The 27,594-nt window shown below is 39.4% G+C and overlaps 1 protein-coding gene across 2 annotated transcripts in view; it reads left to right on the top strand.

Annotated features, from left to right (window-relative positions):
* The window catches only part of crhr1 (corticotropin releasing hormone receptor 1), a 117,553-nt gene that overhangs the window by 87,770 nt on the left and 2,189 nt on the right, over window positions 1–27,594 (top strand). Inside the window, exons 4-12 of one of the 2 annotated variants that reach the window (XM_008113400.2) lie at window positions 3,635–3,720; window positions 7,447–7,553; window positions 8,235–8,355; window positions 12,173–12,326; window positions 12,822–12,882; window positions 17,513–17,585; window positions 25,217–25,302; window positions 25,538–25,673; window positions 26,617–26,658. In XM_008113400.2, coding sequence (XP_008111607.1) covers window positions 3,635–3,720; window positions 7,447–7,553; window positions 8,235–8,355; window positions 12,173–12,326; window positions 12,822–12,882; window positions 17,513–17,585; window positions 25,217–25,302; window positions 25,538–25,673; window positions 26,617–26,658 — 866 coding nt within the window. Of the gene's footprint in view, window positions 1–3,634; window positions 3,744–7,446; window positions 7,554–8,234; window positions 8,356–12,172; window positions 12,327–12,821; window positions 12,883–17,512; window positions 17,586–25,216; window positions 25,303–25,537; window positions 25,674–26,616; window positions 26,659–27,594 lie in introns of both variants that reach the window. The other variant, XM_008113401.3, reaches the window with a different exon arrangement.

The following is a 27,594-nucleotide window of genomic DNA, read 5'->3' as shown; positions in this document are numbered from 1 at the left end:
CTCCCTTTTTTGTTATCGTTGTGGGAGTCATATCTTTGGCCTCAATGTGGAATATAAAATGAGTTTAGGGGGTTTTATGATTATGGATTGTATGCAGAATAAGAACAGTACCATATTTCTGACTGATCAGTTTGCCAAATAAGATAACAGACTGCAAACATTTCCTGGAAAATCAGCATTAAAGTATTGGTTTTAAAACATTTAAGGTGAGTGTTTATATGTAATTTTATGTACAGTAGAGTTTCACTTATCCAACATAAACGGGCCGGCAGAATGTTGGATAAGTGAATATATTGGATAATAAGGAGGGGTTAAGGAAAAGCATATTAAACATCAAATTAGGTTATGATTTTACAAATTAAGCACCAAAACATCATGTTACACAACAAATTTGACAAAGTACTTCAATATGCAGTAATGTTATGTTGTAATTACTGTATTTACAAATTTATTACCAAAATATCATGATATATTGAAAACATTGACTACAAAAATGCGTTGGATAATCCAGAACGTTGGATAAGTGAGACTCTACTGTATTTCCAGATTGTCTATGAGGTATAGTTTTTATTCTGAAACACATTTGGTGCACAAAATAGGTTCCTGTAACACTTTTAATTTTATGGAGGAATTATATTACAGAATTCAAAAGTCATAACAAACCAAAGAAGGGGAACAAAATTCAAGAGCAGACAGTAGTATTATGATTACTTTAATTACCAACCAAAGGCATTATCTTTCAAGCATTTTTCTTCTTTCCTTCTGCAGGTAAAAAATGCAGATGGCATCTATTGAAAATCTGGAAATGTTTCTGTATAGTGTATGTTGATAAATAGATAGATGTGACAATTTATGAGGAAAGATTGATAGAAATTTTTGTGTGCAATCCTTATTTGTATATAAAATGAAATCCTGACACGTTGTATAAAAATCAGCTGTTTTAATTTTGCCTTTAGCTAATTGAATTTGATGCATCAATTTTTCTTCCATGGCTGTTTACCACAGCGCCCGCCTTATAACAAGAATTCAATGTCAGAAGCTCTGAAGTCTCCCATTTTTGCTATTACTCTGTGAACTGCCATCAGCATAAACACTATTCATTCTTTTCATGTCACTTTTTAATTTTGCTTCATTCAGAAGGTTAGCAGTGCCAAGGCTAATATGACATGCATAGTTTGAAATGTAATATTTACCATTTTCACTAATACCATACTCCGAAACTGGAATACAAGGAGATGACAACCACAAACAACATATAAGCTTTCTTGATTGCAATTTCCCAAATATTTTGCATTACTTTTATTTGTTGATATTTTGAGAACAGTCTCGCCTGCACTCAATGCCTCTCTCTTTTTTGGCTTTGTGTAGTTAAGTTATAAGAAAATGAGTAATATATGTTCATCTGTAAATTAGACATGTACTAAACATCTTGAACTTCAACATGCAATATTTTTTCTGCGATTTCATTTATTTGTATTCAGGAAAAAGCTGTCTCTAGGCAATTCTAGGTTCTCCAGCATGACTTTATTGTATTCTTGGGTCGGAGATCTTTTATTTGAATATAGTTTGTTATTATCTATTGTTTCGCACACCCAAGTGAAGTCCAGGAACATATCCCCATGGATATTGTACTGTATCTTCTTTTGTTTCTATTGTTGTTTTGTAGTGGAATGGATTTAGATATTAGTGAAAGAGACGAGCATTCAGAAGCCTTCTTTCTAGTACAGACGACTTAATTCAACTAAGCAAGTAATTGACTGTTTTATTTGTACAGTCAATGTTATCTCATTCTGCCAGGTGAACAGGGAAAGTTGGATGTCTATATTTATTGGTGGATTTCAGAATCAATTATGTGTTTCCACTTCCCACTTCCAGTGGAATCAGGGCTTTCTTCATCTCCTGCTAAAAGCCTCCAAAGGGGCTTCTGACCCTCTAAAATATGTATTTAGCATCATGAAAGGTTACCAGAAGGTGGGAGGATTGCACTAGAGCCCTGAAGCCCCTTTCGCCCAAAACCCACACACTGTGCAGATAATCCAATGTAAGGGTTTACTAAAACCAAAATATGGTAAAAACTGAATATATAAAAGGCAAGCAAATATAAAAAGGAATTAAAGTTTATCAGGTTATGTCCATAAGAGTCAAGAGTATCAAAAAATCCCTTCAGATAAAGTATCCAAGATAAATCCAGTAAAATATGCAGGAACTGAGTACACAGATCCAAGGCAGGCAAAACTATGCCATTCAAAGACAAAGTACTGTAGAGTCTCACTTATCCAACACTCGCTTATCCAACATTCTGGATTATCCAACGCATTTTTGTAGTCAATGTTTTCAATACTTTGTGATATTTTGGTGCTAAATTCATAAATACAGTAATTACTACGTAGCATTACTGCGTATTGAACTACTTTTTCTACCAAATTTGTTGTATAACATGATGTTTTGGTGCTTAATTTGTAAAATCATAACCTAATTTGGTGTTTAATAGGCTTCTCCTTAATCTCTCCTTATTATCCAACATATTCTCTTATCCAACGTTCTGCCGGCCCGTTTATGTTGGATAAGTGAGAGACTCCTGTATATGAATTCCAGACAAGCAAAACTATGCCTTGCAAAAATCAGAACACAGAAACAGCTTGTCACTTGATTACATGAATTCCACAGCTCTTCCTGTGAGGTCTATACCTGCATACAGCATTGCTTTCACAATGATTGTATCAACATGAACCACTTTTAAAACCCAAAACGCCTCCCATGAGATCATTTCTTTTGCACCTGGCCTCCTTATCTCTGAGCTGGCAGGAGAAGTGAGTCCTTAATTTCTGGCCCTGTCAGCCATGTTGCCATAGCTCTAATCTCTCTGACCTCGATAAGCATTCATCTTCCCCAGTTTTCTCAGACTGCGCTTCTGGCAGGTTCCCATGGGAACAGCCTTCATTCTCCTCCTGGGAACAAACAGGAGATTCCAAAATATTTCCCTCTAGGCCCCCTGAAACTCTCCGATCATCCCCAGCCTTATCTTCTGAACACTCATAATCTGACCAGGCCACACGTTTTCAAGATGGCAAAGATCATTAATGAAGAAGAATGCACAAACTGGGAGAGGCTCTGGCAGTTTACTTTTGCTTGGGTCTACTGGGAAGGGCAAGATTTTGCCCCCTACTTTTCTTTGTCCCTGCAAAGTGCCAACATCTTTAGCACTTTGACTGCAGTTTGCATTAATAGAAGTAAGCTGAGGACAAAGATGGAAAATGAAAGAATAGAGCAATTTTAAATAGGACATTTTTAAAGCAAGTTGGAAAAGTGAAACAGACAATTAATTGTTACTGTCCCTGTGAAATCAGAATCATTGGAGAATATGGAGATGTATACATTACAGAGCCTGCACTGGGTTTCTACTAGATTTTTAGTGTTATACCCCTTGATCTGACAGTGTTGAATTTGTACCCAAGCTAAATAAGCAAAAGTGTAGGAATGCACATAGATTAGTATATGTCTGTATGCTATGTATAAATAAAATAAGCAATGGCTTCTTTACTCTGGTATAGTTGAAAGCCTTAGCAGGTGTTCACTTATGTTTGGCTTCTGAGTCACAGCAGCATTCAGGCTCTTCTTCATTTCTCTTTTCCAGACAACGTATACAGAGAATGCTTTGCAAATGGCAGCTGGGCAACCCGTGTGAACTACTCACTGTGTCAGGAGATCCTCAATGAGGAGGTATGAACAGTCGTGTGTTTCAGGTATGGCTGTGTTTCTTTGTGCGTGGATTAGTAGAAGTAGCAGCCACAAGATTATCAGAGCAAATTGAGCTCAGTCCATGGTATTTTCTCCAACCTTTCATGCACACATATAGAGAAAACTGGATCCAGGCTGTAGCATCTCTCAAAAGACTCCTGAAGACCTATTTTATGTTATAGAGGCAATTCATGAAAATTGTTTAAGATCTAAACCTGCCGTACCCAAATGTTAGAACATCCATTCTAACTTGAGTTTCAATGGAAAGGGTTTGGTTTAACATAATAACAGGTCCAGTCAAAGACGTGTTGCTGCCTGAAAGAAGACTAGAGAGTTCCCCATTTCCTTCACTCTCAATAAGACAAGTTGCCACATTTAGGAGGCCAAGGACAAACTTTGTTTTCCAGTATCTTGTCATTCCTTCTCAACATCTGATGCCTGAAAAAATTCCTCACTCTAACTAATGGTAAGACCAGCCCTGAACTATGGCTTGTCATTTGAACCTTGAAGCCTTGAGATCTCATGTCTGTGGGTCAGAGCATTTACAGGAAACTTGCTTGGTGGATGGATTATACTCTTTATCTATTTGTCTTTCATTCGGTTGACCTTTATGGCCCACCAAAGCCTGCCTATAAACTTTATAGAGTTGTGTGGCTTCTAATCAAGCCTCTTCTTATTTGGATCCCTGCTCTCAAGCCTGGATGCGGGAATCTGCTTTAGTTTGAATGTCAATGCAACAGCAACTGATGTTTGGTGCAAAGATTTCCTGTCTTTGCACCTGGGAGGGTGTGCACCATTTTTGGTGTGTACCATTCAAAAAAAAAATCTCAGAAGGCTGCCACTTAATTAGAATTTAGCAAAGGTTCCTGGAAACATGATATATCTGCAGAGGCAATTAAATTTGGCTGTCCCTGGGGCATGGGAAAAATCACAGGAGAGGATGGCTGGCTAATTAAATTAGCCAACTGCCCTACTGCGAGGCTTGCATCCACTCTGCAAATTAGCAATTAATGGGGAGAGAAATCGCCATTCTTTTTTTCAAGAACACTGCAGCATCTTCAGACTGCAGAAGGCTGCTGTTTGTTGTTCTTTCCCAGAAAGCCTTCTCTTCCACGTTTCTAAGGATCCCTTCCTCTGCATAACCCATCTTCCAGAAATACCAGACACCTAAATCTTGGAAGTTACTTCTTTGGCAAAGGCAGCTGCTGGATCCACTGCTGTAGGAGTAACAAATCCAATCTTGATTTTATGGCCACTTCTAACACATTTGCTCTGAGTGGGATGGGAACTCTGCAGGTGCAGAGCCTCTAAAAGAATAATAATAATAATAATAATAATAATAATAATAATAATAATAATAATAATAATATATTTATTTGTAACCTGCTTTTCTCCCTAAATGGGACCCAAAGCAGCTCACAACATTTTAAAGGAATACGAGTCAACCATAACAATACAAGTCAGGTCCATCACAAGCAATGCTCCTGTTTGAGTAAATCTACAATGCATAGTTAGAACACATTAATACCATTTTTAACTGCCATAGCATTGCCACGGTGGCGTCATGGGTTAAATCCTTGTGCCTGCTGAACTGTTGGCCTGAAGGTGGAAGGTTTGAATCTGTGAGATGGGGTGAGATCATATCTATCAGCTCTAGCTTCCCACATGGAGACATGAGAGAAGCCTCCCAGCAAGATGGTAACACATCCAGGCGTCCCCTACACAGCATCTTTGTAGACAGCCAATTCTCTCACACCAGAAGTGACTTGCAATATGTTCTCAGTTCGCTTTAACTCGATAAAAAGTCTGCCATGGCTCCCCCCACAGTTGGAATTCTCTGCTAGAAAGATCTATAGTTCCACTATTCGGAACTATAGCACTATAAAGATTTCCATCAGCTGGAACCTTGATATTTAAAGTGATCAAACTCCTATAACTGTGTATGTAAATATAGTATTGAATTCCAAATAGCTAGCTGTGGTAAAATAAAGTGTGGATTCAGCACTCACATAGCAGTGTTTCCACTAGTTCAATCTATCCATTAGGATATAATTTCCAGGATCCAGATGTAAGCATAGCTACTAGCAGTAGCCATTCTAGCTTTGAGATTCTGGAAATTGTGTCCAAAAAGGTAATTTTCATACAGTCTGATGCCAGACTGGCTATGTAATGCTGTGAGATGCAGTCCAAAGAAGTAGGTTTTTCCCAAATTCTATATGTTCCTCTTGCAGTACCCTATGGGACTCTACTCCTGTCAATTCAAAATACTTCTATTTTAACTTAACCTTGTCCCTTTTCATAGATATAGTTGCAGTCTATTCATCCTAAAAAGCTTGCCAGCCAATTTCATGAATCTTTGGGGTTTCCCAATCAATTTTTAAAGGACAGAAGTCCATAACCTATTGCCACAATGTGCACTTAACTTTTTTGGAATTCACAATGAAGTGACAGATGACCCAGTAACTCATATTAGCAGGCAGGTCATGCTCTAAGGGCAGCCACTGGCAACACTGCTGCTTGTAAAATGTTTCCAAATTATAAATATTTTCAAAAGGGCAGCATGTTAGTTGGTTGCATAAAAACAACCGTGAATCATGTAACACTTTTAAGGCAGGTAGATTTATTAAAAGATGAGTTTTTATGGATTAGGGTCTACTTCATCAAACCCATGAAATATCACTCTATGCATTAGGGAAAGTGCCCTGTAATCCAAGAAACTCATGCTATATAATAAATCTGCTTGCCTTAAAGGTGCCATGTGACTCTTGCTTGTTTTGCTGCTTGTAAATGGTTGCTCATAAAACTCCTCTAGAGAACAGAAGATAAAAGGGGAGGTACAAAAACAAAACAAATGTATCAGAAAAAATTATAGAGCTATAGCAATTTTTGATATTGGAAAATATTTTCCCCAAGAATAGTTAGAGGACCAAAGTGGATAAGTAACATGATGGCCTTTTGGTCACGGAACATTGGCTGCAGCTGGAAATAGTGAGGGAATGAAACAAAGTGACACAGATTTTCAAACATTTACAGTGTTATGTCCAAAGCTGAATCCTGTACAGAACAGCAACAGCACAGAACCCAGACATCCTGAATTGACAAATGTTCCTTCGTAACCAGTGTGGACTGGTGTCCACACACTAGACCAGTGTTTCTCAAACTAGACAGTTGTCTCTATAAGTTGCTATGTTGCTAAACAGTTTGGAAATCGGGTTGCTGTGAGTCTTTCAGGCTGTTTGGCTATATTCCAGAAGTTTTCTCTCCTGATGTTTCACCCACATCTGTGGCAGGCATTTCAGAGGTTGTGAGGTCCTCACATCTTCTGAGGATGCCTGCCACAGATGTGGGCGAAACGTCAGGAGATAAAACTTCTGGGATGTGGCTGTACAGCCCGAAAGACTCACAACAACCCAGTGATTCCGGCCATTAAAACCTTCAACAATAGCTTGGAAATTAATTCATTTTCACTTACATTGTGGGACTTATAATTTAAAAATTAACTTTTCAAAACTTTCCCCTCAGATTCTAATTTCTGTCTGCATTCACTTGTCCTTGTTTTGAGCAGGGCCCCAGAAATTTTGAAATTGGGAAAAGGCAAGCCTACATTCACCCTCCCAAATTTTTAAAGCAATATTCCTCTGATCCCTTTTGGACATGACACACCTTCCATGGCTTCATTGTCTTCTTTTATGTCTTCTCATCCTATAGAAGAAGAGCAAGTTGCACTATCAAGTTGCTGTTGTCATCAACTATCTTGGACACTGTATTTCTCTGGGGGCCTTGTTGGCTGCTTTCATCCTCTTCATGCGACTGAGGTAAGCAAGGCTAAAAAAAGAATAAAAAAAAAACCTTTTCCAACCTTCTACTCTCCAGTTGCCCACACTGCCTGGGGATGATAGAGGCTATACTGCAGTATGTATAGAACCATAGAATCATAGAATTGGAAGAGACCTCATGGGCCATCCAGTCCAACCCCCTGCCAAGAAGCAGGAAATCGCATTCAAAGCATCTCTGACAGATGGCCGTCCAGCCTCAACCATGTAATGTCCACCTATCTAGTCCAATCCCCTGACATGCAGAAATATATAACTAAAGTATCCTTGAAAATAATGCCCATCCAAGCTCTGTTTAAAGAACTCCAAAACTGGAGAGCTCACCATCTTCTGAAGCAGTTTATTCCATTGTTGAACACGTCTTACAGTAAGAAGTTATTTCTAATGTTTAGGTGAAATCTCCTTTCTTGTAATTTGAATGCATTGAATCATGTTCTAGTATCTAGAGAGGTGGAAAACAAACTTACTCCTTAAATATTTAAAGATGGTTATCATATCACCTCTCACTCTTCTCTGCTCCAAGCTGTGGAGGCTAAATTGAGAAAGGTTAAACAGATGTAAAGTAATAACATGGTGGCCTTGAGGCAGAGTGGTTGGACCTTTTGATCATTTGGTGCCTCATCTGCTCTGTTAAATATGAGTGGTATTTTTTTTTCTCTTCAGGAGTATTCGGTGCTTACGAAATATCATCCATTGGAACTTGATCACCGCCTTCATTCTGCGAAATGCCACATGGTTCGTTGTTCAGCTCACCATGAATCCAGAAGTGCATGAAAGCAATGTGGTAGGTTCACGTAAACACAGCTTTAAATGATGATCATGTTGTCTGTAGTTTGGCTGCTGGTTCTTGAAAACCTGAAAGAAGAAGAATGGCCTCTTCCCCTTTTCAGTAAGATCTCTAAAACCAGATCTCGTGAAACTCAAGTCAAGAAAACTACTAGAAGTCTATACTGTAAAGTATTAACTAATATAGAGATCCCAGTACGTAAGATGACAACAGCAACTTGATAGTCACTGCAATTCCATCACCCTAGCCAACATATCCCAAAGTAATGGGTGATGGATTTGCAATTCAACAACATAAGTGGCCTAGTCTTACCAGAAGGGATTTGGAGGTGAAGGTGGCCATGAAATCATTAATGACTTTAGCAAAATGGAAAAGATGTTTTGCATGCCAGAAGTTTCAGATTTGGTCCCTGTTGTCTCTAGGTAGACCTAGTTAACATCTGTCTTTCCAAGCCCTGGAGAACCACTGAGAGTTATTACAGTATCACTGCTAAGCTAGATGGAGTCGTGGTCTAATTCAATCCAAGGCATCTTCTTGAAGAGATGAATTGCTGCGACATCACAGAGGCATAGTAGAAGAGGAGGCATCTAGGACTGCTATTGGATGAGCTGATCAAATACTTTAAGATGTAGAGGTTAGGAAGGCAGAAGCTTAAAATAGCCAACCAAAGCCCTGTGGCTCTTGAGTAATTGCAGCTATCCCAGTCATATTCCTAAGGGCAAGCTAATGGGAAAATACATTAGTATATGACATGGGTCTTTTGGGCATCTCAGATACAAATGTTTGGCAGGTTTCTGGAATTTCATATTGCTGCCCTTGCTGATTCCACCTACTCTTTTTGTTCTTGGCCCTCACTGCCCTCTTAATATCTGAGGGCTTATTCAGAAAGAGAAAAAATCCCTGGGAATACAGAGATTTTCTGGATCTTTTTGTTTTGATTTTACCTACATATTCATAACTTTGCAACCAAACTCTTCCAGGGTTTCCCTTATTTCCCCTTCTGTTGTGTTATTTCTCTTCTCCCTCCCACTTATCGTGTTTCACATCTAAAAACAGAAAATATTTTATAAATTGTCTTTCACCAGTTTTCACCGAGTCCTTTTTAATTGTATTATTCAGGAGTTATCCTCAAAGTGTTAAAATGTTTTAGTAACTACTTGGGATCATTTCCTTTTATTTATTCATCTTTTCTTCACTTGATCTCTGTTGAATTGGAGTCCTGGAAAAATATTTCTTAGTAGCTAAGTTAGCTACTTCCAATCTAATATAAACATATCCACATCGCACTACACTGTTATAGCATTATATTCCACTTTAACTGTCATGGCAGCATCCTATAGAATTCTGGAGCTTGTAACTAACAAGAGGTCTTAGAGTTTTCTAGTTTTTTTAATCATGTCAGAAGTGACTTGAGAACATACTACAAGGCGCTTCTGTGAAAGAATTAGCTGTCTATAGAGATGTTGCCCAGGGGACATCCGGATGTGTTACCATCCTGCTAGGAGGCTTCTCTCATGTCCCTGCAAGCTAGAGCTGACAGACGGGAGCTCACCCTGTCTTGCAGATTTGACCCGACAATCTTCAGTTCAGCAGTTCAGCTGGCACAAGGGTTTAACCGATTTTGCCACTGCAGCTCTTAGTTTTCTAGTTGAGAATGTTACATGCCACTCCCTGAGTTACAAATCCATGATTCTATAGTATGCTTATATTACAATGTCAATAGAACAATAGCGACATAATGGTCTAGTGCAATAAGAGTCACAGACATCCATAGAGTTGTACATTTCATTTCAAAAGAAAGTGGGCTGATTTAAACTGACAAAGCAAGTGGGAGTGAAAAATCCTTGATAATGGCAGGAACTCCCTGGGAGCAGTTTGGGATGGGAAAACCAGCATGTAGATCTCCAAAATAAAATTAGTTTGTACAGGAGCAAAACGTGAGATTTTCAGAGGCCTTTTTTTCTTGCCTGGAGAAACTCACTGTCAACATTTAATTTGCTTTATATGATTGTTTTTTCTACATAGCACAGCATTCCAGGGACTGAATGCCTCCCACATCTCTCTGCAGTTCTGTCCCTAGTCTAACCTCCAAACTGTCAATCTTGACAAGACAGTTTTTCCACGTTTGATGTGTGGAAATGATTTCTTGCAATTAATTGTCACATCCTGCTAAAGTGCTTGTAACCTAGCCACTAACTCAGTTCCTAAAGATTTTCTATGGGGTGATGCTGTGTAGCAGTGTGCATTCTCCCCACAAACCACAAGATTCATATTGTCATGATGTAGTATTTGTGGATTAATATTAGAGGCATGTCTATGAGGGTTGGCAGAGCTAGCGGACTGGGAAACATGAAATCCCATAAACCTGTCAAATATTTATATAGAAGAAGAGGATATAATGTTATATCATAGGTGTTTCATAGCAGTGGTCCTGAAGTTTAAAAAAGAGAGAGACAGAGAGAAAGTGTCCAAATCTGTTCAGGGAATTCTAATCTTGCCACCTCCAGATTAGATATAACAGGAAAGCTGAAGGTTTGTTTTGAGCTGAGCTTCTCAACACAGTAATGGGAATATCATAGGTTAGATCTTTACTGCCATATAATTAAGTTTCTGAATCTAGAGTATCTACTTTGGGTTATATGAGTCTACATGCCGCATAATCCAGTTCAAAGCAGATAATCTGGATTCAGAAACTGGATTATATGGCAGTGTAGATCTAACCTATGATATTCCCATTTTTGTATTGAGTAGGGACTATAGTGTGTTAATATAGCACCAGACAATTTATAGTAGATTTTCAATGATTTCTGACACTCAATTATTTAACAAGAAGAGCAATGCATTATGTCCCTGCCTCTCCTAAATAATGAGGCTCAGAAGAAGACAACTTCCGTATATACTTGAGTATAAGCCAACCCGAATATAAGCCAAGGCATCTAATTTTACCACAAAAAACTGGAAAAACGTATAGTCTAAGCCTAGTGTGAAATATGCAGTAGCTACTGATAAATTTCAAAATGAAAATAGATATCAATAAAATTACATTAATTGAGGCATCAGTAGGTTAAATGCTTTTGAATATTTATTTCAAAGAAAAAAGTAGACTAGCTCTGTAAGTGGAAAAGAGGGTCAACAAAAAGAATATGGTAGCAACAATAACTTTAAAAGTACAAAAATCCTCAGCTCAATCAGCAACCAAGCTAAAATACAAGAGTTAAAATCCTTCAAAACGGAGAAGCCATCCAGTCCAAGCAGGAACATATTGAAGGGGGGGGGGGGGTTAAAGCTGGATGGCCATCTGCTAGGAGTGCTTTGACCATGTGTTCCTACCTGGCAGAAGGGAGTTAGATCATATAAAACTGGGGACTGCCAGTTCATGATCTAGCAATTCATGATAATCTCTTTAAAAGGCATAGAAAGGAGCACTAGTAGAAACTTAAATTTGTGTAAGCATTAATTAGATAAACTGAACTACCTTGCAGTTTGCTTTGCACTGATTCTGTGCCATCAAGAATCAGGATGGTGGTGTTTAAGCTTGAAGGGTGTGGTTTCTATTATTCAAAAACTGGCAGGTAAAAGCAGCAGAACACTTTGAAAGGTGGAAGTTTTATGTGTCTCTGGCGTAGATGCAGTCTGATTGGGTAATTTTTCACCAAAGTTTGGAAAAAGATATTTTCTTGGACTACAACTTTACAATTCCCCCAGCCAGTGCTATGCTGCAGGACTTCAATAGTTGTAATCAAAAAAAGTAACTTTTCCAGGCTTTGCTCTGAGCATTTGTCTTAATTTGCAATGTTGATTCCTCACCCTACAGGCCTGGTGTCGCCTTGTCACAGCAGCCTACAACTATTTCCATGTCACCAATTTCTTCTGGATGTTTGGAGAGGGCTGTTACCTTCATACAGCAATTGTTCTCACCTATTCTACTGACAAGCTGCGGAAGTGGATGTTCATCTGCATCGGCTGGTGTGAGTCACATGTGGGGATGACATATCCATAGCCATGCTAGGGATCTTCAGTGACAGGAAGCTTGGAAAAGTTGCCTTTTTGAACTGCTACTCCCAGAATTCCCCAACTGGCAAGGTCAGCTTTCCAAGCTTTCCAAATGACAGAGCTCTGATATTGAAAATAGGATTTGGAACTGAACTGAAATAAACCATAGAGCCACAAATTAATTAATCCATTCTGTGAATGCTAGAGACAATCTTATTTTAATGACCATTTCATATTGTTACAGAGTTGAGCCTTCACACATACAAAATGTTTTAGTTTCCGAGCAGAGGGACTGTTAGAGCAGTATTTCTATTTGGGGTGTGTGGAAGAGGTATCAAAGTGGTATATTTGATATCTGGTATCAAAGTGGAGCCCACATATTGTTTTTCCCTCCTTCTTTCTTCCAACCCACTATTCTTGAGTAATTCATCAGGAGAACCATTGAAATCTGTCTTTGCTTTCATTCACAGGCATCCCATTTCCCATCATCATTGCTTGGGCCGTTGGGAAACTCTACTATGACAACGAGAAGTAAGTCAGCCTAGTACTGGAGTCCCTTTCTAAGTTCCAGAAAAGTCTTGTGCTGTCTCTAAGTGGGAGCTATGTGGTGAATTGGTAGCTTTACCATAACAATGGGAAATGTGAGTTTTATTTGAAGTCTAGGAATGCCACCTGGTTTGAATCATTATTTGGCCCATATTCCAAGCTTTCATTTTTTTTAAGTCAGTCTTAGAATCATAGAATCATAGAATAGTAGAGTTGGAAGAGACCTCATGGGCCATCCAGTCCAACCCCCTGCCTAGAAGCAGGAAATCGCATTCAAAGCACCCCCGACAGATGGCCATCCAGCCTCTACTTAAAAGCCTCCAAAGAAGGAGCCTCCACCACAGTTCGGGGCAGAGAGTTCCACTGCCAAACAGCCCTCACTGTGAAGAAATTCTTCCTGAGGTTCAGGTGGAATCTTTTTTCCTGTAGTTTGAAGCCATTGTTCCGCATCCTAGTCTCCAGGGCAGCAGAAAGCAAGCTTGCTCCCTCCTCCCTATGACTTCCCTTCACGTATTTGTACATGGCTATCTTGTCTCCTCTCAGCCTTCTCTTCTGCAGGGTAAACATGCCTAGTTCTTTAAGCCGCTCCTCATAGGGCTTGTTCTCCAGACCCTTGATCATTTTAGTTGCCCTCCTCTGGACGCTTTCCAGCTTGTCAACATCTCCCTTCAATTGCGGTGCCCAGAATTGGACACAGTATTCCAGGTGTGGTCTGACCAAGGCAGAATAGAGGGGTAGCATGACTTCCCTGGATCTAGATGCTATACCCCTATTTATGCAGGCCAGAATCCCGTTGGCTTTTTTAGCAGCCGCATCACATTGTAGGCTCATATTTAACTTGTTGTCCACGAGGACTCCAAGATCTTTTTCACTCGTACTGCTGTCGAGCCAGGCGTCCCCCATTCTGTATCTTTGCATTCCATTTTTTCTGCCAAAGCGAAGTATCTTGCATTTATCCCTGTTGAACTTCATTTTGTTAGTTTCGGCCCATCTCTCTAGTCTGTTAAGATCGTTTTGAATTCTTTAGCCCTTAAAGAAGCGGAGATATGAGGCAAATTGTCAAGCTACTCTTGTGTGAAATTGTTCAGTAAGAAGCAAGTCCTCTCTGAATTTTATTTATTTGTTTGTTTGTTTACCATATTTATAGCTCACCCTTCCTACCCCGGAGGGGACTCAAGGTAGCCTTACAACAGACAGCAATTCGATGCCATACACATATAAGTTTAAGTAAACAGTTACAGTTAAAACCAAACAATTAAAACATAAATTATTAAATCAAAAATTAAGATCACGGCATCCAAATAATAATCCAGGGCTGTTCCATTTGCCAATCACTTTAATTCATTATTACTTATTGCACTGCTCCAATTGCTTGTCAAAAGCTTGGTCCCAAAGCCATGTCTTAAGTTTTTTCCTGAAGGTCAGGAGAGAAGGGGCAGCTGATCTGATTTCGTTTGGGAGGGAGTTCCACAGATGAAGGGCCACCACTGAGAAGGCCCTTTCTCTCGTCTCCACCGGTTATGTCGGCGAAGGAGGTGGGGCCTCCCCAGATGATCTTAACCTCCGAGATGGTTCATAAAGGGAGATACATTCGGACATATAAGCTGGGCTGGAACCATTTAGGGCTTTATAGGTTTAAGCTAGCACTTTGAATTGTGCTCAGAAGTAGACTGGCAGCCAGTGGAACTGGCAGAACAAGGGAGTTGTGTGCTCCCTGTATTCTGCTCTGGTGAGCAATCTCGCTGCCATCCATTGGACCACTTGAAACTTCTGAACAATTTTCAAAGGCAACCCCATGTAGAGCGCTTTGCCAAAGAATGCTGGTGCCTCATCAAATTACAGTTCCCAGGATTCCAAAGCAGTTAATGGTGGTGTCAAACTGCATTAATTCTGCAGTGTAGATGCACCCTGAGTATTGCCATCCCACCTTTTACCTCTCCCCCAGTTAATTTTTCCCTGTCATCCATCATTTTGTCCCCAGCCTAAATGACGCCCCTGTCTACCTACAGCTTTTTTCCTAAGAAATGGAAAGAGTTAAGAGAACCAACGAGGGGTATTATTCAGCATAATTAACATCCAGTTCTATTAGGTTTTTTGCTTGCTTGTTTGATTGCTTTTGCTCATATACATAAATGTTAAGAAAGACAAAGACAAGGCTGCAGGGCAGATACAGTTGGGACTGACACAGACTTTTCGTGGAGCATTAAGTTGGAAGCACACCAGTTCCAGCAACTGCAACAAGTGTTCTTTGGGACTCTCAAAAGTTGTAGCCTCTCCAGGGTTTTTGTGGAGGGGAGGTTACATCCTCCAAAGCAGTGTCTCATCACCCCATCATCTCTTCTGCTTTGCAGCTTTCTACATATCATTAGAGGAGCACAGTTCACTTTTGTATCTCCAGCAAGAATTGGAAGCAAGTGTGTTTGCGTGCGCATCTCAGTTTAGTAGGCTGGAGCAGAGAAAAACAGTCATGGTTTTCATTGCAGTCAACTAATTTAAAAATAATTACACATGAGTCACATGACCTTTAATGAATCAAGCTCATGACCCCTGTAATAACTTAATATTGTTTTCCTTTGACTTGGTGCTGCAAAACATTTAGCAGACTCATGCGATGTAACTGATTTTTCATTTTCTGTCTCCACAATATGGTTCAGTGAATCTGACAAAAATGACACCCGAGGACACAAGTGTGTCTGCCTTTTTGACCCTCAGGGCTAAAGGGTGGGCAACTTTAAGTCTGATGCCAGGACCCTTGGTCCCCTTTGGAGTCAGTGGGGACTCGATACATTCTGAAAATCCAAACAAATCCGCACAATTTATTGATGGAGCACAATTCAATGACTTGGTGAAAGAGGTTGTTATTTCACACACAGAATTGAGAGTTGGCAATGAAACACTGAAATGGGAGGCCCCATGCAGCTAAACAAGAGCTGGTACTTAATGAGAGCGGCCTAAGGTGTTCCCCCTGTGCCCTTGATCCTGCCTTCCCAGGGACTTGATAATAGAGGACTTAGCAGCCCTTTGACAAGTCTGCTCCATTGTTATTAATCACACAGGCAAACAGGATAGATTTCAGCCAGTGGTCCTTTGCCTTAATTGTCATCCATGGCTTTTCACTTTCATGCAAAGTCCTGGCTGTGGTTATGGGTGAAACTCGCCTGTCCTCTTGTTCTGGGTTTTGCAAACAGCTAGAAAGGCTCATCCTTGAGTCTAAAACTTTTCTTTTCTTTGGGATGACTATATTTTATATCTGCTTTTCACAGCAACTATAATTTTGTGGAGCCATGAATAGGATTGAGTAATATCAAGCTGGAATGTGTCCAGAGGATGGTGACTAAAATGAGCAAAGGTCTGGAGAATAAGTCCAATGAGGAGTGGCTTAAAGAGCTGGGCATGTTTGGCCTACAGAAAAGAAGGCTGAGAGGAGACATGTTGAGGGTCATGTATAAATACATGAAGAGAAGTCATAGGAAGGAGGGAGCAAGTTTGTTTTCTGCTGCCCTGGAGACTAGGACATGGAACAATGGCTTCAAATTACAGGAAAGGAGATTCCACCTGAACATTAGGAAGAACATTAGGAACCCAGCTCTTTAACTGTGAGAGCTGTTCAGCAGTGGAACTCTCTGCCCCAGAGTGTGATGGAGGCTCCTTCTTTGGAGACTTTTAAACAGAGGCTGGATAGCCATCAGGTGGTGCTTTGAATGTGATTTTCCTGCTTCTTGGCAGAAGGTTGGACTGGATGGCTCATAAGGTCTCTTCCATCTCTATGATTCTATGAGGGCCTCAGGGGCTGACTCCAACTATATTTACATATTAATGATAATATCCATATATTATAAACATGATCATTATCTTCATGATTTTATTTCTTCAGTGCCCTTTGAACCCAGGATTCTTGTGTTTGTGTGTGTATATGTGTGCATCTGCCTTCAAGTCACCAACCGACTATCGACCTCATGAATTTCTTAGTCAAGGAATACTCAGTGGTTTTGCTATTTCCTTCCTCTCAAGCATAAGCCTATAGCATCTGTTACAATTATACTATGCAACAAGATGTTTGTTCCTGGGTTATAAATGTCATTTTCTAATTGGTTTTATCATAAAATCACAGACAAAGTATTTTGCTATAGTTTTTCAATGAATACCTCATAGAGTCTCATCCAATTCAACATAGTCTTTGGCAGCTACAAAAATGAAATTTGTATAGTATAACAATTCCTTTCAACATAAGTACCACACAATTAAATAGGAAATAACACTTTCAAACCAGGAATATATATATATTTTAAAATTATTACATAGTGTTATTAACTGGTAGTGTCCCACACTGTAGAGTTCTGGGCACCAGCATTAGGGCTAGTGGAAAGTTTCATTGGTCATATGAAGCAGGTAAAAAAAGTGATCAAATCTCCCACTTTTGAAAATAAGGCAAGTGGGGTGTATAGAGCATTTCTTTTACTATCCCCTTTAGCCTTTAATTTTTAATGTGGGAAACCTTATCAACAAAGTCTTGTTTTCGGAGCTGGAAGTTCTTCACCTTTGGCTTCATCTGTACTTAGAAAAAAAGATTTCTTCTCCTCTTTGTTATTTCATTTGTTTCCATTTTGACTTGCAGGTGCTGGTTTGGAAAGCGTGCAGGAATTTACACAGACTACATCTACCAAGGTCCTATGATACTAGTGCTATTGGTAAGAGTGGAACTTATTTGTTGCTCATTCTCATAGTTTGGGAAGGGTACATTAGCTGGGTTTACCTGCATGTCCCATTGATCATCACAGTTATACAACTAACCATCAAGGTGAAAACAGCTACGGATGCTACTATTTCTTTTTGGGCTTGGCAAAAAAAGTACAGGTATCCCTTTCATTGTGTTGTTGAAGGCTTTCATGGCCAGAATCGCTGGGTTGCTGTGCGTTTTCTGGGCTATATAGCCATGTTCCAGAAGCATTATCTCCTGACGTTTCACACACATCCCTTTCATTGTTTCTGGTTACTCTGGATACACACTCTTAATTCCACTGTCTTGAAAAATAGTGGGAAGCTATGACACCAACCTTCAAGGATTATGTAGATGGTAAGATAGCAGGAGGCAAACTGGGAGCTGCAATGTTGCCTTTCTGCAAGGCTGTATTATTTTCAAGGGACTAAGAAGGCTGATAACAATGGATTGAGTATTCTTTTCAGTCAAACATGACATGACACATGAGTTTCACAAAGTGTTTCCTAATGTTTCAAGTTTTTTTATTGTTATCATGTACCTGGTGGCACAGTGTGTTAAAGCGCTGAGCTGATGAACTTGCTGACCAAAAGGTCCCAGGTTCAAATCTCAGAAGCAGAATGAGCGCCCGCTGTTAGCCCCAGCTCCTGCCAACCTAGCAGTTTGAAAACATGCAAATGTGAGTAGATCAATAGGTACCGCTCTGGCAGGAAGGTAACTGTGCTCCGTGCAGTCATGCCAGCCACATGACCTGGAGATGTCTAGGGACAATGCCAGCTCTTCGGCTTAGAAATAGAGATGAGCACCAACCCCCAGAGTCGGTCACGACTGGACTTAACGTCAGGGGAAACCTTTACCTTTTACCTTGTAAAAGGGCTACACATTTTACTGGTGCTGGCTGGAGGGAAGATTATTCTGGAATGAGCGCTGTCCTTCTACCACAGAGCTTTCTAAACTGTGTGTCACAACATATTAATGTGTACGTTGCAGTATGTAAGTGTGTTGTGTGAATGTATTCATTATTGACAAAAATCTTGGAAATGTGTGTTACTATCTTACAAATTAAGTATTTTTAAATGAAAGGTTTTCATGAGATATGTTGTGTCCCCGTACATTTTGTTATTACAATTTATGTGTTTGTATCCCTTATAAAGGGTTGATTTGACCAAAAGTGATTTGCTAGTGAAATTGAATTATTGTGTCACAAAATGATAAATGTCTAAAAGGTGTGACACCAAGATGAAATATCTGGAAAGCTCTACCGATATCATATTGCCGGTTGCATTCATTTGCCCAGTAAGAATCCTTCCAGGTAGCTTTCTCACTTGTGATCCTGAGAAGGGAAGAAGAAAGTAGTGAAGCTAAGTATGTTTTACCCAAAGACTTTTTTTTAGGGATGGGATAGGGGAATAACTTCTAATGGCCCACAAGGGAAGAAACATCTTCTCTTCAACCTTAATGTTATTGTCGAAGGCTTTAATGGCCAGAATCACTGAGTTGCTGTAAGTGTATCGAGCTGTATGGCCAAGTTCCAGTAGCATTCTCTCCTAATGTTTCACCTGCATCTGTTGTTGGAATCTGTAGCTGAACCAGCCACAGATGAAAGCAAAATGTTAGGAAAATGGCACTGGAACATGGGAATACAGTAAAAAAAAAAAAAACTCACAGTAACCCAGCTCATGAAAATTACTTTTAAAAAAGTTTTCTGCATCATATTTAGTTGGTTTTTCCTTTCTCTCTCTCTCTTCCTTTTCCACCTCCCCATAGTGAAATACCTTCCATTACCACACTACTTTTGTCCTCTTGGCATACTTCTCTCTGTGTTTCTCTCTGTCATCTGCTCTCTCACACACACACATGCACACATACATCATAATGACTACTACTACCTCTGTTACAAATAAACACAGCACAATTTACCCATCTCCCCTGCTCCAGCAAGCCTATTACTAATATTCTTTGATGAGGACAATATCAGTTGGCTTATTATCCATTCATTTCCCTGTGTCTGCAACCTTGTCCAATGCAGAGTCCTGCGGAGAAAGTAGAAAATGATGTATTGTTAGAGGCCATACTGCATAGACCTGAGATAATGCTGCTGGTTTTGCCTTCGTGTTAATTTTCTGAATCCCAGCACCTCAGAATTACATGCAAAGAATAAAAGAAGACAGGAGGTCCTGATATACTCATCTTTATGAACAGTAGAGCTTGAAATTACACATCAGCCCCATCTACACTGCCATATAATGAAGTTTAAGACTGTATTATAAGGTCAGTGTCAACTCATATAAAGCAGTTCAGTGCAGTTAAACCACATTGTATAAGCATATAATCATATAATGCAATTTGAAAGGGCATCATATTGTAGCTGGGGATGCTAACAGGCAAAAATGACAAGTCAATGGGTCCTAGAGGAAATCAAGCTTGAACACTCCCTAGAAGCAAAAGAAACAAAACTGAGATTGTTGTTGTTTATTCGTTCAGTCGCTTCTGACTCTTTGTGACCTCATGGACCAGCCCATGAGAGAGCTTCCTGTCGGTCGTCGCCGCCCCCAGTTTCTTCAAGGTCAAGTCAGCCACTTCAAGGATACCGTCCATCCTTGGTTGGCTCCTCTTCGTTTTCATTCCATTTTCCCCAGTATCATTATCTTTTCCAAGCTTTCCTGTCTTCTCATGATGTGGCCAAAGTACTTCATCTTTGCCTCTAATATCCTTCCCTCCAGTGAGCAGCCGGGCATTATTTCCTGGAGGATGGACTGGTTGGATCTTCTTGTGGTCCAAGGCACTCTCAGAATTTTCCTCCAACACCACAGTTCAAAAGCATTTATCTTCCTTCACTCAGCCTTCCTTATGGCCCAGCTCTCATATCCATAGGTTACTATGGGGAATACCATTGTTTTAACTATGTGGACCTTTGTTGCCAGTGTGAGATTGTTATACATATCATGAAAAAACATGGCTCACTAGAAAAGAAGAGAGTAGAGGAAAAGAGGAAGACCACATCACAGGTGGATGGACTTAATCAAAGAAGCCACAGCTTTGAGTCTGCAAGACCTGGACAGAGCTTGATGAAGTAACTTGGAGGTCTCTGTCTTCTAGAGTCACCATACCTTGAAATTGATGTGACAGAAGTTAGCAGCTTCCTTGGCATGTTGTGTTCTTTGTTGATGATTTCCTGCTTGAGCATCTTTACTGCTTCTATCCTTCCAGAGGTGACATAAGCAAGTGCTTTGTTGGGGAGGTTCTGAATTCCTTCTGTATGTCTGTTCCTGGCAGTGACTTTCCTCAAAGGTGTTTCCTCGCTGTTGTAGGCATCTCTATTTGTCCTAGTAGATTGATTCCTCCTGTTGGCTTTGTGTAATCAGTTTTCCCTATCTAGGAAGTCCTCATGTCTTCTGATACACTGAAAAGACACAACACCTAGTTACAATTGAAACTGCATTGCATGGCAGTGTAGGTGGGGCCTCCCAATAATTCCCCAGACAGAATATCCCCGCCTTCCAGTATCTTTCTAAATTTTGATGAGCCTTGAAGTCAAAGCACCCCATTATTGAGAGCTTTCAACTTGAGAAAAGTTAGGTTTTATTTTGGCTGAGAATGACGGGAACTGCGTTAGAACTCTTGATGGAAACTAAAATAAAGATACAGTACTAATAGTTATTAATTGCTTAGTTTCTTAGTAGAAATGTAATGAAGGAGAATGAAATTTACACTGAACTAAGGTATATGTTCAAGGTCTTTTTTGGAAGAATGGATGTAATTAATTATATGCTTTTAAGCTTGAAATAATGTATTTTATGGATTATTGTTAATGGTTTATATATGTTGTTGTTGTTTTTTATTTTATTTTGTGTGGCATTGAATTTTGCCAGTTGTTGTAATCCGCCCTGAGTCCCCTCGGGTGAGAAGGGCAGGGTAGAAATGGTGTAAATAAATAAATACACTGAATTGTGAATTTGTCTTTGGTCTAGTCTAGTGCATGTTGAGGGGAAAAAACAGCATAACCATTCAAGGAGCACTACTTCAAAAATAATAATCAACAACCATGTAATAAAATAAAATTCTATAACATTTTGAAAGCAGATTTGAAAACTGCTGTGGGATTGGGGTGTAATTAATACCTTAGACAAATGTATACTATGGGCAAATCCAGTCTGTAGCTGTCATAACCAGCTTTATCTCCCACAAAACTAGCAGAATAATGTTTCCCTTTTGTCCAGCTTGAAAAAGAAATGTTGGCTTCATTGTTCATGTTTTTAAGGGCAGTGATAGCTCTGCCAAGCCACCTCTGCAAACTGTAATCCGGTCTCTCCTTAGCCACAGGCATTAACATGAGATAACAAAAAAAAAACTGTAAAGAAAATGAAATATCACTGATGTAATTTATTAAGTAAACTATCAATCACAGAAGCTTTAATGAACTGCTGTAACAAGAAGTAATTCAGACTTAGACAGGCCAGACAATTATTTTGTAAAAGGAGAAAGTTTTTTTTAAGACCATAAGGCAGGGGTCCCCAAACTTTTTAAACAGGGGGCCAGTTCACGATCCTTCGGACCATTGGAGGGCCGGACTATAGTTGGCCACCGAGCAATAATAATAATAATTAATAATAATAATAATAACAACAACAATAATAAAAAAGAGGGTTGGAAGGACCCTTTGGGCCGTTTAGTCCAACCCCTTTCTGCCTTTGTGCACCAAAAGCACAAGCAAAGCATCCCTGACAGATGGCCACCCAGCCTCAATGTTAATAATAATAATGATAATGATAATAATAATAATAATGGTTATAAGAGAAGAAGAGACCCCTTGGGTCATTTAGCCCAACCCCCTTCTGCCCTTGTGCCGTGGGGGCCGGATAAATGGCTTCGATGGGCCGCATCCGGCCCCCGGGCCTTAGTTTGGGGACCCCTGCCATAAGGCCTAAATGACTAAGAACCATTTTGAAGAAAATAGTTTGCTTCGAGATGAAAAAGTTGTATGAATTTCCATTTCATCAGGGACAGTCCTAATTTATCCTCTGTTTTTTAAAGCAGCTTTTAAAAGCCCGGAAAACTCACAGCAACCCAGTGTTTCTGGCCATAAGAGGCTTCGACAACACAGCTTTTAAAATGTTCCGGTTTCTTGCTTTTTCTCCCACTTTCCCTTTTATCCGCAGGTTACTTCCTTTGTAGCCAACGAAAAAGTAGTTTGCACTCAATACAATCAGGCAGAGGAAGGAGAGAGTGAAATCTTCTCATTCCCTATAGATTCTGGCAAAGGAAAATTGTTCCAGCCTCTTTTTAGCTTATTATTAATGTTCGCTATCTTGTCCAAACGGAGATGTTGTTGGGCCAACAAGATGTTGTGGTGCATCCACATTGTAAAATTAATGCAGTTTGACACCACTTTAACTGCTATGTTTCAGTGCTGTGAGATCCTGGGAGCTGAAATGAATTAATTCTATAGTGTGGCCGTACCCCTAGTTGTTTGAGGGTGTCATTGTAGTGATTTCAAGTCAAATATGTATAAAACATTCTGAGTCATGTTTCAAAACATCTTGTTATGCTCTAGTAATATGATATCAGCCAGAGAATCAGAGAATCAGAATAAGATATAAAGACCAAGTATGATACTTGAGTTTGTAGGTGTGACATAATCATTTAATGCTCAATTGCTGCCACTTCATCTTTGTATAAGAATTCTATAATATGCTGTCGAAGGCTTTCATGGCCAGGATCACAGGGTTGTTGTATGTCTTTCGGGCTGTGTGGCCATGTTCCAGAAGCATTCTCTCCTGACGTTTCGCCCACATCTATGGCAGGCATCCTCAGAGGTTGTGAGGTATGGAGAAAACTAAGCAAAGAGGTTAATATATATCTGTGGAAAGTCTAGGGTGAGAGAGGTCAGTGTGAATGTTGTGTAGTTAATCACTTTAATTAGCATTGAAAAGCTTATCTGCTGTCTTCTTCCTGCCTCTGGGGCATCCTTTGTTTAGAGTCGTTAACTGCCCTAGGTTGAGTCATGTCTGGAAATCCTCTGTTTTCAGAGTATTGCTTTTTATTTACTGTTCTGATTTTTGAGTTTTTTAATACTGGTAGCCAGATTTTGTTCATTTTCATGGTTTCTTCCTTTCTGTTGAAGTTGTCCACATGCTTGTGGATTTCAATGGCTTCTCTGTGTAGTCTGACATGATAGTTGTTAGAATGGTCCAGCATTTTTGTGTTCTCAAATAGTATTCTGTGTCCAGGCTGGTTCATCAAATGCTCTGCTATGGCTGATTTCTCTGGTTGAATTAGTCTGCAGTGTCTTTCATGTTCTTTGACTCTTGTTTGGGCGCTGCGTTTGGTGGTCCCTATGTAGACTTGTCCACAGCTGCATGGTATCCGGTAGACTCCTGCAGAAGAGAGAGGATCCCTCTTGTCCTTCGCTGACCGTAGCATTTGTTGGATTTTCTTCGTGGGTCTGTAGATAGTTTGTAGGTTGTGCTTCTTCATCAGCTTCCCTATGCGGTCAGTAGTTCCCTTGATGTATGGTAAGAACACCTTTCCTCTGGGTGGATCTTTGTCTTGACTATAATAATTCTATAATAAGTTGGCTTACTTGTTTACTATGTATGGAACATGGTTGAACTAAGGCAGACTCCATCAAACACTACATCATTAAATCAGGATTGAGTTCAATCTGCTGTTCATAAACCATAAAGAAAGACATTATAATTCAATACTAATCTTTGCAGATAATGGGCAGTCCAAAGTATAAGAAACAGAGCTTCCCAAAGTTTACTGCAGATCTGAAGCAACACAGATGGCAGTATTTTAAAAATGTTTGAGAGATTAGCTCCATCTGGTGGTAGAGATTATTATTTTTCTGTGCCTTCAAGTCATCAGATGATGTAGTCAAAGCAAGTTATTTCTGGAGTTCATATTATCTTGATGCATCATAATTTAGCAAATTATTATTTTTAATATTTTTATATGTTCTGAATGTTGCCTTGTAGATCTTTTGTAAATGGAAAAGCAGGGTATAAATGTGTAACTAATGAAAATACTGCAAGTGAAGAGCTGTGGACATTTGGAATTGCAAAGCAGTGATGTCCTTTTCCAGCTCTGGTTCTCCCACAATGGAAGGAACAGAGTAAAAAAAGTTATTTTTCATATTTCAACTCTCAGGATCAACTAACCAGCATGACTCCTTCTATCTTCTATGTGTGATACCAATTCTATAATAACTTGCAAATTTGGTCTAAACTTATTGCCAACATTGCAGTTGACTTTTATGGGAATACTCTTAGCTAAAGAATGCTATCCTTGATGTTATATTGTTTCTTAATGGTATTGAATTTTAATAGGTAGGACCTATTGCCAATATTTTTGTATAGTACCTTTAGAATGTTTAGTATTGTTGTCCCTTATAGTGTTTTATATTGTTGCCTTTCTAAATATTGTATTTATTTGTGTGAATGCATATGACCTATTGTTTAGGCATTAATAAATGAACAAACTAGAGTTGTGGTCCAAACAGTAGCTTTTCCCATCCATAGGTTGTTTTCCACTTGCGGTGAAGGAGTTCTTTGCTCTGGTTACTTCGCTAGTTTAATTTGATTTCTGTGTCTGTTCCAGATCAACTTTATATTTTTGTTCAATATTGTCAGAATCCTGATGACAAAGCTTCGGGCCTCCACCACTTCCGAAACCATCCAGTACAGGTATCTATCAATTTAAGATAACAGACAGACAGATGGGAGGGAATTTTTGTCAACTTGTTTGACTTTGAGTCTCTGAGACAGAAAATTGTCCTCTGTACCTTGTAAAGCTGACCATTTCTGATTAGAAAGGTCATTCATAAACCTGACTGCCTGCCATAGTTCACCCTTGGACCCCCATGATGTCTTTTCAATTCCTTTTTTATCTGGATTGTAACCTGCTGTGCTCTTTTCCCAGAAAAGCTGTGAAGGCCACTCTTGTGCTCCTGCCTTTACTAGGCATTACCTACATGCTTTTCTTCGTCAACCCAGGAGAAGATGAAATATCCAGGATTGTCTTCATTTATTTCAACTCTCTCTTGGAATCCTTCCAGGTATGTACAAAGTCACAGAGAAATGTGATTTTGGTGTGTGTGTGTGTATGTATGTATGTATGTATGTATGTGTGTGTGTGTGTATATATAAGCTTAATGCCCAATCCTCTGATATTGCTTACATGGATTTAAATTTAATTATGTATTTTAAATATAGTCTTTCATTCCAAATTGTTGGGTGTGTTGGACAAAGGATTTCAGAATGAAAGGTGATACTTCACATCACTTTAGGAAAACTTGAGATCATAAGCACAGCCCTTACACAAAAGGTGAATATCATAAGCCACATTGGTAATTAAACAAATAATACAAAATTTGAATATGTTCAGAGTGCTCTTGATTAAACTCTAGCAGAAAGCACTACAGACCCAGCTCAAATGCATACTCTCCAAAATTACACAGATTTTTTTTTATCGTGTCGGAAGTGAATTGAGGCAAGTCACTTCTGGTGTAAAGCCCTGCAGGGGGTTTCTCTCATGTCCCCTCATGGGAAGCTTGGGCTGATAGGTGGGAGCTCACCCCGTCTCGTGGATTCGAACCGCCAACCTTCAAGCCAGCAGTTCAGTCAACGCAAGGGTTTTACCCATTGCACCACCTCCATTACACAGATGAAAACATGGACATGCAAGAAGGCCTTTGCCTAGCTCTACAGGTTAGGGCAAATTTTTGTCCCCTCCTACCTTCTCTCCCTCACTGAGTTAAGAACAAACCACCTTAGCAAAAGAATTCATTGCAAGTAACTTGCTATTTGTAATTAGTAACTTTCAAGCTCTCCAAAGGACCTCAGGGATCAAAGGCCTGCAGATCAAAGGCTGAAGCTCTTAAAAAACCAAATAAATTATTGGATGCAACCTGTAAGAAATGTATGGCAAAAGACTAAGCCTGTTCTTCCCTTCCATTCACAAAAATCTTTGGCTGATGTTTGATTCTTTTCTCCCATCAGGGCTTTTTCGTCTCTGTCTTCTACTGCTTCCTGAACAGTGAGGTGAGCTGGAGTTAGAAATGGGAATGAGAACATAATTTGGCGACCTCCTGGATTTTATCCTTTTGTCTTAAATTGATTATTTCCTCAAATTTGTTAACATTTTCAAATATTCAGAACTTGCTATTTAATCATTCAATGCCAACAATGGGAGGAAATACAGTTAAGTAGATGGGGCAGGTAATGCTGGAAGTTGCAGTCTTCCTATGTGAAGTTCTACAGAGATTTAAAGAACTCCAAATGATATTTTTGTTATCCCAGAAATTTGCTTGAAATAGCTGCCGTTTTTTCCGCCCTTCATTTTTAAAAATGTCTGAGTTAGATCATATTTTGAAGGTCTTGAGGGGCATATATACTTCTATTATTGAACTTCATTATGGGAGGTTTTGCCATTTCTCCAAAAATGTGTATCACATCATGATACAGACTGTAGTGTTTGCTCTTCTGGATGGTTTCAAGACAAATGGTGAGAAAGGTAAAAGCAACTCTGCTTTGATCCTCTTCTTTTTTCCTTTTAAGTTTGTCTTGAGAGTTAAAAAATAAGTAAAACAGTGAAATAAATTGTCAGTTCACATTATTTTCATTTGTTACTTTCATGAGGAGTAGCCATTTTTGTGGTAGCTTTTTAGTATTTTTTATAATTTAAAAATCTAACAATATTATTCACAATGAATGCAACAAATCAGTTTTATATATTTCCTCAGTAAATTGACAGGCAACTTGAAGCCCAGAAAGAGGTCAGTTGTCTCTTCCAGAAGCTTCCAATAAATGGTAGCATACACCCACATCATTTAACATTAGTTGCAGGGAGGGAGGATGATAGCATTTTTTAGTAGCCTATGTAGTTGAGGGCCCCAAAACAGAAACTTGTGTGCTAGGGCCTCTGTTGTTGTGATCTGTAGTGATGGCTACCAACATGAAGAATCTTTGAAAAAGAAC

This window comes from Anolis carolinensis, chromosome 6, assembly GCF_035594765.1.
Source record: "Anolis carolinensis isolate JA03-04 chromosome 6, rAnoCar3.1.pri, whole genome shotgun sequence".
NCBI lineage: Eukaryota > Metazoa > Chordata > Lepidosauria > Squamata > Dactyloidae > Anolis > Anolis carolinensis.
This window is presented reverse-complemented; position numbering and strand designations above follow the sequence as displayed.